Genomic DNA, 12,572 nt, shown 5'->3' with positions numbered 1-12,572 from the left:
GTAATATAATCTGGGGCTCTTACTTACTTGGTAAACATATTGACATCTCCATTTTCCGCTAATGTGTTACCACGCTAATAATAATCACGCTTCTGATTGAACAAATGGACCAATTAAGTGATAGATAACATGTATGATAACGAGTATTAACAGTTTACAGTAATTGGACAAACAAATATAATAACTGGCTGTACGTAGTTTATGAACAATAATCACGCATGAAGTTTTACTTTTATTATAGAAAGCTCAAGTTATTCATCAAAACTGACAAAACTTTTGACTTACCTATATTATGTATGTACATAGGTATACCATTATAACGAACTAAATAATAAAAAAACTACCATTCTTTGAATTTGATGTTAGTCAGCGCGATTGCCGAGCAAAGGGTTCTGGGTTTGATACTTAAATTATTTCGGTTTTCTAAATTCCTTAGCAGTGCCAAACACAGTATGAAATTGCACTCAGTTTTCTATTAAGTAAGTACATACATACATAGAACTCAGATTCATGATATAATTCAGGTAAACAGTAGGTGTTATATTAACTTAATTCACGCACATTTTCACCCTTTACAGAATAAAAGGGTTGACAATTGACATAATGTTACGTTTGATTTAAAAATAAACCCGTTGTGTAGGGGTGTCGCGTGAGCTAGGGCTGTGCCCTGGCAGGGCTGGCAGCAATGTCACGTCACGTCACGTCAGCTCGGCTCGAGCCAAATCGAGGCGGATCGATACCGCGCGGGGCACGTAGGAGCAACTGAACTGGTATTCTTAGAGGACGAGCTAAGTTGTCACACTTGTTATGTAACTGTTTATATTTTTCAAATTGATCTATTGCTTAGTTAGATGTAGTTGTGTGCTACTAAGGTTTATTAACACTTTAATGAACGCCTAAGTGTCGTTTGAATCATAGATGTATTCGGTTTATTACAAGATTTAGATTTCAGCCATGATCGTCCCACTGCAGGGCAAAGGCCTCCCCACCTTCCTTCCACTCCTCTCTGTTTAAAGCTTTTTGCGGCCATTACAAGACCGATAGAAATATAATTAAGGACATATCTACATTCAAAACCTGTGTTCAAAACTATAAATAGAAATATTACATGACATTAGTTATTATTATTTATTCACTTACTATACCGATAAAATAATAAGAAAGTAATTGTGATGTCGGTAGTAGTTTTAAAGAACATAAGCGCCACAACAATGTATATATGGGAACTAGGAGAGAAAGGTCAGGGGTGCGTGAAGTAGGTTTGTGGGGCACCGGCAGCGGCTATCTGTCATTATCCACGTATTACCGTGTCGCTTACTGGCGGGAACTGTCATTTCATGGAGGTTGGCTATTACCTTCATTGGATTAATATTGATTGTGGACTCAACATTATGTCTCAAGATTGTTATTAGGTGTTATAAGAACCAAAATAATGTCATCTATTAAATAAAAAAGGCGGGTTATCTTTCCTACGCTATAACTCCAGAACGCACGAACCGATTTCCACGGTTTTGCATTCGTTGGAAAGGTCTCGGGCACCGTGAGGTTTATAGCAAAGAAAATTCTGAAAATTTTTAAGAGAAACGCAGGAAAACAGGGAAAATCAATTGGTGGCGAAACGGAGTTCGCCGGGTTTGCTAGTTGGGTATATTTGGGACCTGATTTTGTAGATAATCCGATCCCATTCAAGACCACGTCTACCCCAACGGTCATCGGTTCTCCGACCAATGTGACCGGCCCACGAGCGAGCGAGCTGAAGTGGCTTCAGCTCGCTAATCCTTTAGGCTAAGTCTATAACTTTGGTGCCTTACCGACACCTCATTACACGCGCGGTGTGTTTATCTACTCGTTTGGTCGATATTCCTTTTACATGGAATTCAATACTTTATTACTATTAACTAGAATTTAGGTGTTGATAGGAAAACCCAACGCGATAATAAACGAGTCACTTCATAGATAAGTCATTATCGTCATTAACATCAAGTGTTACTCATCATCAAGTCATTGAATTATCTGTTGTATGAAGGTACTTCATTAGTATAGATGACTAATTTTTCTTTTAATGTCCGTCTTGTAAATTATTTTTAAATAGTAGACACGTATTTTTCTTTTTCTTAGGGAAACGAATACTTTTGAAGATTTATCGATTTGAAATATCGCGAGACGTCATTTCTAGGTACATTTTATACGTAGAAATTACGTATTTGCTCCAACTCCTAAACTTTGATTCGTTTTATCTAAATATTGTTATCTTATTTTTTCATTACCTAACTGACGAACTAATTAGATTTTTTCATACCCCGTCAGACAAAACTAAATCACACTTTACCCAACTACGATTTTTGTATGAATCGACTAAAATGATGCAAAATTTGCACGTTAATAATCTGAAGTAATGAGCTTGTCGGATCCCCTTGTGTGCGCGTCTCAGGGAGTGACGTATTATCACACACATCTTTATATATTACTTACTTATGAACCCAACCCAACCACCGTCGCGCCTCGCTTCAAATGCCAACTGATATATAAAATTATTCCACTGTAGTTGTGTAAAAAGAAATATGTTTCTCTTTGAATAAAGTTAATTAAAACACGTTATATTTATTCAAATACCAACTCGTACTCTGGGGAAATCTACAATGTGTACAATGTACAATGTAGTAAGTTATTGTGATTGAGTACTAGCTATTGTTTACTTTAGTTTTTGTTACGCGGTAATTCAAGTTTTGGAGTAACTGATTACGTATTGTTTAACTTGTAGAAATGGGTTATGAAATTTTGTTTAGATTAGTTTCAGAAAAACTATATTTACGCTATGTTAAAAAAGAGTCTGAGTTACAAGTTGTAATATCGGTTCTATTCCCAGAAAAAACATTTCGATAAATTAAATTAAAATTTAGTTACTGATGACTTAATCCTAATTGTCACTAACACACATACAAGGTATTCGTCGTCGGCTTGATAGTTTGGTACGAGTATCCCTAGATATTGGATAATGGGTCTGATAACAACACGTAGGTTTTGTGGAACACCTTACCTGGTTACCTAGATAAAACTCAGCACCGTAGCCTGGTTTGGAATAGACCAGGAGTTGCTCAAGTGTATGTTTCGTCCCAGGAGCGACGCTGGCAGTGATCATCGACATGGACCACCGCACCTCGGTGATATTCTCCGCGTGCGTGGCAGTCTTCTACACGCTGTTCGGCGGCCTCTACTCCGTCGCCTACACCGACGTCATACAGCTGTTCTGCATCTTCATTGGTAAGTCACCAGCAGCCGAGTTAACCTGGGTGTCTTCAAAGCCCGAGTGAATAGGTTGCTTATGGGCAGACGTGCTCCATCATAGGCCGCATCATCACTTACCATCAGGCGAGATAGCGGCCGTAACGTTGGCCCATTTAACATAAAAAATCAGCTTTTATTATTTCAGCTATTGTGTCTTTAGCTTTTAAAACATTATTATTGTCTAACTGACAGGTAACGCCATCTCTTGCTAAACTACACATTAAATTAATCATAATAAATAATTAAACTAATTAAAATATCATGCATATCAGTGAACAATATGTAGAATATAATATATTACACAAGTTTTTACTTGCTATAATCGTTAAAGAAATGAAACGAGAATGAAAAAATATCGATGAAGGTAAAATGAGACAATGTCGGTAACTATTTGTAGGTACTTGGTTAAGGACGCAGTAACAGCTTTCAGTTCATAATACTTCACCTAACATAACTGTTGAAAGGGTGTAAATAATGAGGTAGCTGTCTTTCTGTATTTGTTTCTACCATCACTCTCCTTGGTCAGGTCTGTGGATGTGCATACCGTTCGCGTGGGCCAACGAGCACGTGAAGCCGCTCAGCTCCATGGAGGTGGACTGGATCGGCAAGGTGGAGTCCAACTACTACTGGTTCTACATCGACTACGGACTGCTGCTCGTCTTCGGAGGGATCCCTTGGCAGGTCAGTATTCCACTTGATTCAGTTAGATGTTGTTGGTTAATTGGCTGGTTGAGTGCAACATGCTTCGTGTCCCTAGGTGTACTTCCAACGCGTGCTGAGCAGTAAGACAGCGGGGCGCGCTCAGATCCTGTCGTACGTGGCCGCCTTCGGCTGCATCATCATGGCCATCCCGCCTGTGCTCATTGGAGCCATTGCTAAGGGCACTGGTAAGCTCATTGATCAATCCTACTGTTTCTATTAGACCAGGTCACTGAATGACACAAGATACTATTGAATGCCCCTCTCAGCATGGAACGAGACAGACTACCGCGGCGAGCTGACGGCGGACGGCGAGCTGACGTCGGAGCAGACGTCCATGATCCTGCCGCTGGTGCTGCAGCACCTCACGCCGGACTTCGTGTCCTTCTTCGGGCTGGGAGCCGTCTCCGCAGCCGTCATGTCCTCGGCAGACTCCAGCGTGCTCAGCGCCAGTTCCATGTTCGCCAGGTAAGAGGAAATATTCTGTTTCATATAGTTCATGTTTCAATTAAAACTGTTGTGTCGTGTTATTTTAAATGTTGCTACAGTTTACGGATAAGAGCACAGAAGTAGGGTACCTATTCATTTATCTCGAATTGAACTGTGCGTTAGTACTTATTTATAGTTTTCCTGTTTACTGGCTCGTGTTATGTACGTTTGGAGTTTATCGCTAACGCACTGAGAATTGTTCTTATTGGTCGACTAAAAAAACAAATAATGGATGATGACATTTAAGAATATCACTAATATTATTCGATCTAATTACCTACTTTTTAATATTTCCTGATTGTGATATCAGTACGTACATTGATAGTGAGACTGCCAGGAGCTCGTACCTCTTACCGTTTACGGCCCGCACGGAATAAAGTAGCTTTTTACCACCACCGGGGACATTAGGATGGGACGTGAGGTTGGGGCCGATCGATCAACCTTTCAGACGACACGTGTTTCATTACGTACAATGTATCTTCTGGTTCTTCAACCATAGTCGACATTTTATATCGGAAAACATTGCATTTGGCCGATTACTTGTCTCAATGTTATTTCTCTTTGCCTGACTAAAACTAATATTGATATTAGTAGGATGTCCAAGATGGTGCCGATGTTGGAAATTTATAGGGTGGTCCCTTGTAATTTGAGTACCTACGTTCACATAGGTAAGTTTGAAGGGAAAGTGTGGTAGATCAGGTTCCTGAACCAGTCTCTTCTCCCCCAGGAACGTGTACAAGCTGATCTTCCGGCAGAACGCGTCGGAGATGGAGATCATCTGGGTGATGCGGGTGTCCATCCTGGTGGTGGGCGCGCTGGCCACGCTCATGGCGCTCACCATCCCATCCATATACGGACTCTGGTAAGTGAACCCCGCTCTAAGACTTACTACATATCTTGGACAGTGTGGACTATTCGACGGGAATTGGAGCCATGATAGCAGTTTGTAACATGCATCACCGAACTATGTTACAACTAGTGACATCTAGTCAATATTATGTCTACTAAACTATGCAAACTAAAAAGAAAAAGGCTAAGCTAGGTAAAACATAAATGTGTATGTATAAGGTTAAAAATAATAATTCTGTATTGAATAACTGAAAACTGAAACACTTCAGTAATTGCACTAACCGTGCAGTGAAGTAAATTTTCATAATAATAATTATTATGCAAGGCCTGCTAGTGGCACCATTGTGTGCAAATACACAGTAACTAACATTGCAGCTTGTAGCGCAGCGGCAACGTGCTATGATTATAGTATCAGGCGGTGGATTTGTACAATACATCAAACAACGTAAAGTAACATTGCTATGGGATTTTGTTCAGGGTAAAATGGTCGAGATATACCTACCACTTCTATCTACTAGGTACATTCAACCGAAAATACATCTTTATGCGTATGACAACGTGTCAACACACAAAAGTAAGTGGAATACACACACAGAGTTAGTTATTTATTAAACAGCTCATCAAAGTATTTGCCTCATTAGCAGTAACTCCCCCTCCACAAGACGTGGCCCCGAGTCCCCTAACCCGCGCCACTCGAGGAGGTCGACACTTGACATCGACTTGTCCCTCCACTTGATCCTCACTCCTCATTCCTCCTTTGTCACACACCTCCACAGCCACACATCACAGGAACCTTACAATGTTGTCACATAGAACGTGATTTACAGCACAATATTTTAGAAATCAAATTCTTTCCATTTCCGTTGTTTCATCGTTGGGATTTGAATTCATGATGTTCCGATGGCTTTATAGTGGGATATAGGCACAGCGTACATAGGCCGATACGTGTACCTACGTTAAATATTAACTACATAGTTAGTGTATACAATGTATGGAGGTCGCTAAGTAATGGCATGAAAACGTTTGGAAGAAAAACCTATTCTATCAGATGTTTGCTGTTAATCCAGCGACTCGTCCTAGTCTTGCTTGAGTTTCGTGTTTTGTGTGATGTTTGCACTTATTATTGGCTACTGAAGCTCTTCTCTTACACATTAAATAGGACGTACTAGATTTAATCTTAGTACTGCAGTACACAGGTGATAGACAAACACCTATATGGCTATGTGCCATACATTTTGGCGTGGCTGGGGCCATAAATCAATAGTGACTGCTCGCCCCGGCTGCCGCCGCCGCACCAATCATGTTACTTACTGACTGTAAATACTAACTTACTGACTGGAAAAGCAACATGTCGGTTCTGATTGAAAGTGCATATATAAGCGTATTCTCTTCATTTAGCAGTACTTGTAAAGTGTATACGTTACAAATGTTACGACCTTGAACTAAGAAATGGGAGTAATCATTTCTAAAGTATACACTGTCGACGTTATACAATATTTACGACAGCTAAATGCATGGATAGAATGTCAAGAATATCTTATTCTATCAAAGAGTCTGATTTTGGAGTATCTTACATACAATTTCAGTCTTGTAGAATCGAAATCAAGAGCTTCGGATACTTCAGCAAATATTGCTATCTAGATAAACTCTCGAACATGTAAAATTGTCAAGATATATGTAAATACATAGCGAGAAGTATATAATGGCGAAGTGGCCGTCGGTGTTACACAGACCCATTACGAGTCGGCCATTGACACACATCGGCCGACGAGCGGTGATGGCGATACCGAAAATATATGGTAATCGGTAATCGGTAATCGAGCGTTATTGAAATAATGGCGCTGATGACGACTCATTATATTGGGCACATGATGCAAGGGACCTTCGAGGATAGGGAACCTAGGGCCTGTATCTATAGTGGTTGTTTTTCTTTCTTTTATTCAAATCTAGGGTTTTGAATGACCAGCAAAGTTTGGCTAATAGTGTATACCTAATTAATAGACGAACAGGTGAAAGATTATTTTCATGCCCATCGATCGTTCTATAAATTAACATTTGTGAGGAGTAGGCTTTATCCTCTATATTTAATGTTGTGTAGTTAATTGCAGGCCTGAGTCCATAAACATTTACAATATACGTAGCTTATGACATCTGATCTCCTTCCAACCATCATCTTCAAAGTATAATATTTCTGTCGTTATACGTATTCCATATTCCCAGGTCTCTCTGAGACAAACACGGTCAAATTACAAGGTAACACAATCTAACAAGGTACACATCGGAGGACCCTTCCATTCGAGATTTGATCTAACGAGCTTAAGTAAACGTTTGAAATAGGAGGCCCGTGTACACTCCGCGAGGGATCACCTCTGGAGGCAGCAGCGAGCTGTTAATTGAAACTTAATCCCCGGCGCCGGCTTGTACGTAGTGCTAGCACATCTCTAATCTCACGTGATCGTAGGGTTGTGCCGATCCTTGTACAATTATAGACTGTAGAAATCTCTTTCTTATTACATTTAGGCAAAGTTGTCAAGTAACTAGCACACACAGGCAACCTAATATAACACATAAAACCAGAATTGGTTTTAAGCTTACATGACGAATCGGACACAAACTTAAAAGAGAAAACTCTGTTCACAAAACGAAACAGAAAAACATGAACCACCTTTGAAAATCTTGAGTTCTAAAAAGGCCATTAAAAATGTAATCAGCTTAACATCACGGCCCCGTGCGCCCGTTCACCCGGTGCCCCCTGCAGGTACAGCCGGCGGCGGCGCGCTCCCGGCACACGGTCGATTGAATCCGTCTCACACCTGCATCGAAATTGGACGCCACACCGTGCTCTACCGGGAACTGAACCCCAGTCACCCCGCGGCCCGCGGCGGGGGCGAGTGGGGGTGAATTGAAAATTTAAACTCGGCTAATATTACTGTGCCGCGGGGAAACACGGGCTTGTTTGTTTTTAAAATAGACTTATTGCGAAACCAAGCCGCGTTGTAGTACGCATTGCCTCAAACTGTAAATAAAGTAAATCTACGCATTGTATTCGAATCGAAATCGTTAATCTGATAATTATACTTTGTTTCTTGATAACATCGGAGCAATTAAAGCGGCTCTGTGCCGAATTAAATCGTTGCGTCCGCGCGACTGCTGATGATTACAATCAACTACCAAGATGAGCGGTTGCTCTATTTTCGTACAATTTTCATATTGCACAATGTGCACCGATTGATACGAGTGCACGATTTATATTGGAACAGCTATTAGTATTAGTATTAATTTATACGCTGGAGGTGTTCGAGCCATCAATTCATCATTTGATGGTATCATAAACTGTAGATGCGCAATCCGCGGGTCGTGATGTTGCCAGGGCCGACGCTCTAATTACCCTCGCAGGGACGAGGATGTGATGGAAAGGAACATGGCGCAACCATCCACTGTAATACATCTACATACAATATACATATACTGAGCTTTAAGTGAATACATGGAACGAGCCTCATTAAAGTGTCGCAGATATTAATGACCTTTCAATGATGAGCTGTTTTTGTTAGGGCACCATATTTCTTGTGAACTTAGTAATTTCTTGATATAAATCTTTAGACTCCACACACATCGCGTGGAGGCATTTATGGAAATATGGCTTCGTGGAATGTGGCCTTATTATTGGACAACTTAGAAATACTATTGTTAATTGATACTATTCTGACTATTCAATATAGGTAAATATTAGGTACATAGTGTTGAGAAGTGAGGTATTAAGCCAGGGTATTGTCCCACAGGTCGATGTGCTCGGACCTGGTGTACGTGATCCTGTTCCCGCAGCTGCTGATGGTGGTCCACTTCAAGAAGTACTGCAACACGTACGGGTCGCTCGCTGCGTACATCGTGGCGCTGCTGGTGCGCCTGTCTGGCGGCGAGAAGCTGCTGGGGCTGCCCGCCCTCATCCACTACCCTGGCTGGGACGCCGAGAACGAGGTGCAGCTGTTCCCCTTCAGGACCATGGCCATGTCACTCTCGCTGTTCACGCTGGCCTTCATCTCCTGGCTCTCAGTGTAAGTACCTTAACTATTCTTTTCTATTCATTTTCCAGGAATTGAAAAAAGTCATATGGGACCTGGTGACTGTCTCAAGAGTTGGATATCGTCTTAAATATGTCTTCGTTGATCTCAAATGGTACCACTCAAAGTATATTTTATTTAGCTAATTTACAAGTCTGTCGAAACTTTGATAAGGCTGTATTTTGTCGTACAAAGTAAACTCTCCTCAAATCAGCTAAGTGGATAAATAATTTGGGAAGTTTGACAAACACTGTCTTTTGTTTTCCATCCCAAGTGAACTGTTGTTGGCAAACGAGGTGTTTGCAGCGAGTGGGCGCGTCCTCAATGAGTGAGCGATCAAATTATGATAATGTTGTTTTATCGAGACAAGCTTGGATATGTAAAGTAGAGTAGCAGTGTGAGAGCGATCGTTCGCACAAATTGATTGATTCAATTTGTCTGGAGCTCCACTGCTGGCGAGGTTACTGACACTCGGTAATGTAACACATCGATTCTGTTATTAGATTCTATCTAATCTAGTAAGGTGTTACCAGTCAAATGTAAAATATTGGGAACTCTTTCGGATATAGTTATTTAATTTTCATGAGCGGACTTTGTACGATTTTGTTTTACGTTTAACGAGATACGTGAATGTCTGGCTCGAATGAATAAACCAATCAGAGCGCTCTCGTATCATTAAACGTAAAGCAAACTCGTACAAAGGGAGCTGATGAAATTATAATAATATAGGTAGGTACTTGACTGCGACAATAACTTACTACAAACCAGAATAAAAAGAAAAGGAAGACAAACCTAAACTAAAACATGTTTATTGTCAAGATATTGTTGTAAAGCGGTTAAAATAATAAACGAAATAATGTAATGAAATTATAATCTCCATTAACTCAAATACAACGTACAAATAATACACATACAGGTAAACGCCGATTCAAAACAGTTCAATATAATTTAGCGTTTCAATCAATTTTGTTCCATCTGTGGTTCGTAACATCTGTCTATGTAATCACAAAGTTAAACATCTGAGTGATGGCGGCTGTCCGCCTTTCATCACAAATATATTATTTGGTGGAAAACCTTTTGACTCGAGCCTTCATAATAGAAATGTTGGTCCAAATGTTTGACGCGTTTCATCAAATATTCGACAAACTTGCGGCCGGCCTCTCAGACGGAATTAATTATTTATCTGGCTGGTATTAAGGCTAGTTATAAATAAATAGGTCTTCCGATCTTGTTGGATAGTCTGTTTGTTATATAAACATCAATTTGTTAATGTTCTCTATTGAACCCTTCTTGTTTTACCTCTGGAAGTTAGCCAAGTCAATTTACTAAATGTATTCAAATATAGTCGGTAGGTTTTCTTGTTGCTCTGTGAACAACTGACTAATAAAGTATTTTGTTTATTTCTTTCGATACGACTTTACTGAAATTGTGAAAAACGGGCAAGTTCTTTATATTTCGATCGGTTTAAAATTATGAATAGGTACCTACATTACATTTGGAACTTTATACTGTTATAATTTAGGTCGAATATTACTTAGTGCTTACTTCTGCTTGCTTGAACTCGCCGTGTGTTGTCACCCGACACGCGTTACCCACGTGCGGCTGGTCGCACGACGGCCGCGACCGACACGACGGCCGCCGCATTAGGGCCACAAGGTCATCCTCTCGGAACAGAGTGCGAGGGGATGGTATAATGGGGTCGCCTGCCCGACCCTCGCGTCGCTACACCAGCGTGCTCACGCCGCACTTGACAATTTGTTTATGTTTGTAATTTATATTGAGGAGTTTTCTTCTTTAAAGACGTTGTAGAAAATAATTTCTCATGTTCCATCCATTTAAGGGGTGGTTCAATGTGTAACTGTATTAGTAGATTGTTTTAGGTGTAGGTGTCATGGCAACAATGTTTGTTGATAATGTACCGAGAATATTTATGGACTCCGCTTTTCATAATTATCCGTATGACGAGTCCTTTCCCTAATATTAGGGAGCTCATTCATGACGATAATTAACTAACTTGACCTCAAAGGCATCATGGGCTGACGTCTGTAGATCATTCTGATTGTTTGTTTGTTTGGATGTTTGTCCGTCAAAAACGCTGAAATTATAACGGATGAAATTTGGTATACAGACAGGGTATGAGCTGACTTGGATGATAGGATATCTACTATTTATTTCACGGGAACGCGGACAAAGCCGCTGGTAGAAGCTAGTATGATGTAATTTACCAGTTCTATGTGATAAAAGGTTTGCATGTTAGTTAGAAATACTGCTAGTAATGCTGTTGTCAGCGTTTATGTGAAAGCCTCACTTTGAGAGCTTGTAGAGTAGAGCTTACGTTAGCATAAGTAGGAACATTTAGGTTGAACAAATATTGTATATGTTACGTGTTACATTAAGATATTTGTACTAGGATGTAATAGAGTTTAGGAACAGTGCTAATTCGCTAGTTATATTGCTCAGTAGTAGATTAGTCCTTAAAGTGGCTGCCTAATGCTTATCATGAAGACTTTGGCTAAATTTTATTCTTAAATAGGATAGGATTTTCAAAATTAGAATACACACATCCTGCACTAAGATTAGGGTGCTTTTTTACTACGTGGCGCTGGATGCGTTTGGCTTCCATCAGTCATATTCATTGGTACATATCATGGATAAAAGAAAGTGGTACATATAGCTTAGCGCTGGTGGATATGGAGTCAGCTAATCTATGTTTTTAATATGAAAAGATGCGTGCTATGGATGGGAATAATAACTTGACATGGTTAAAATGTCACCTCCATAAAACACACTCTTATTACTTACCTACTCGAAACAGACACATAGGAACGAACAATTTACAAATATTTGCGATAAGTTTGTGACAAGTTATGTAAGTTTTCGTTAATCGACTGTCTCGTGTCTAGATGGGATACTAAACAGTTAAGTAAATACATAGAAATTGTACACTTGTTAATAAACACGTTACAATCCAGTAATAGCTAATTGCATAATTACTGTTATAAAGTATCGTATGCAATGTCTTCTCAAATATTACACCGATAATGTACACTATAATGATTATGACTATTGGTACTAAACACTAACATTATCACATCTGGTTACCTTGTTGGCCGAGTGGTTGCAAGAACGACTGCCGAACGAGGGACTGCGGTGTCAAGCAAAGAGAATAGGACATTTGCGTGCATCTCT

The 12,572-nt window shown here is 40.0% G+C and overlaps 1 protein-coding gene across 1 annotated transcript in view; it reads left to right on the top strand.

The window, feature by feature from the left end:
- The window catches only part of LOC118269747 (high-affinity choline transporter 1), a 30,974-nt gene that overhangs the window by 12,846 nt on the left and 5,556 nt on the right, over nt 1-12,572 (top strand). Inside the window, exons 5-10 of the mRNA XM_035585025.2 lie at nt 3,118-3,261; nt 3,812-3,966; nt 4,043-4,172; nt 4,254-4,452; nt 5,201-5,335; nt 9,105-9,377. Of these exons, the coding sequence (XP_035440918.2) occupies nt 3,118-3,261; nt 3,812-3,966; nt 4,043-4,172; nt 4,254-4,452; nt 5,201-5,335; nt 9,105-9,377 (1,036 nt within the window). The remainder of the gene's footprint in view (nt 1-3,117; nt 3,262-3,811; nt 3,967-4,042; nt 4,173-4,253; nt 4,453-5,200; nt 5,336-9,104; nt 9,378-12,572) is intronic.

Source organism: Spodoptera frugiperda, chromosome 30, assembly GCF_023101765.2.
Source record: "Spodoptera frugiperda isolate SF20-4 chromosome 30, AGI-APGP_CSIRO_Sfru_2.0, whole genome shotgun sequence".
Classification (NCBI taxonomy): Eukaryota; Metazoa; Arthropoda; class Insecta; order Lepidoptera; family Noctuidae; genus Spodoptera; species Spodoptera frugiperda.
This window is presented reverse-complemented; position numbering and strand designations above follow the sequence as displayed.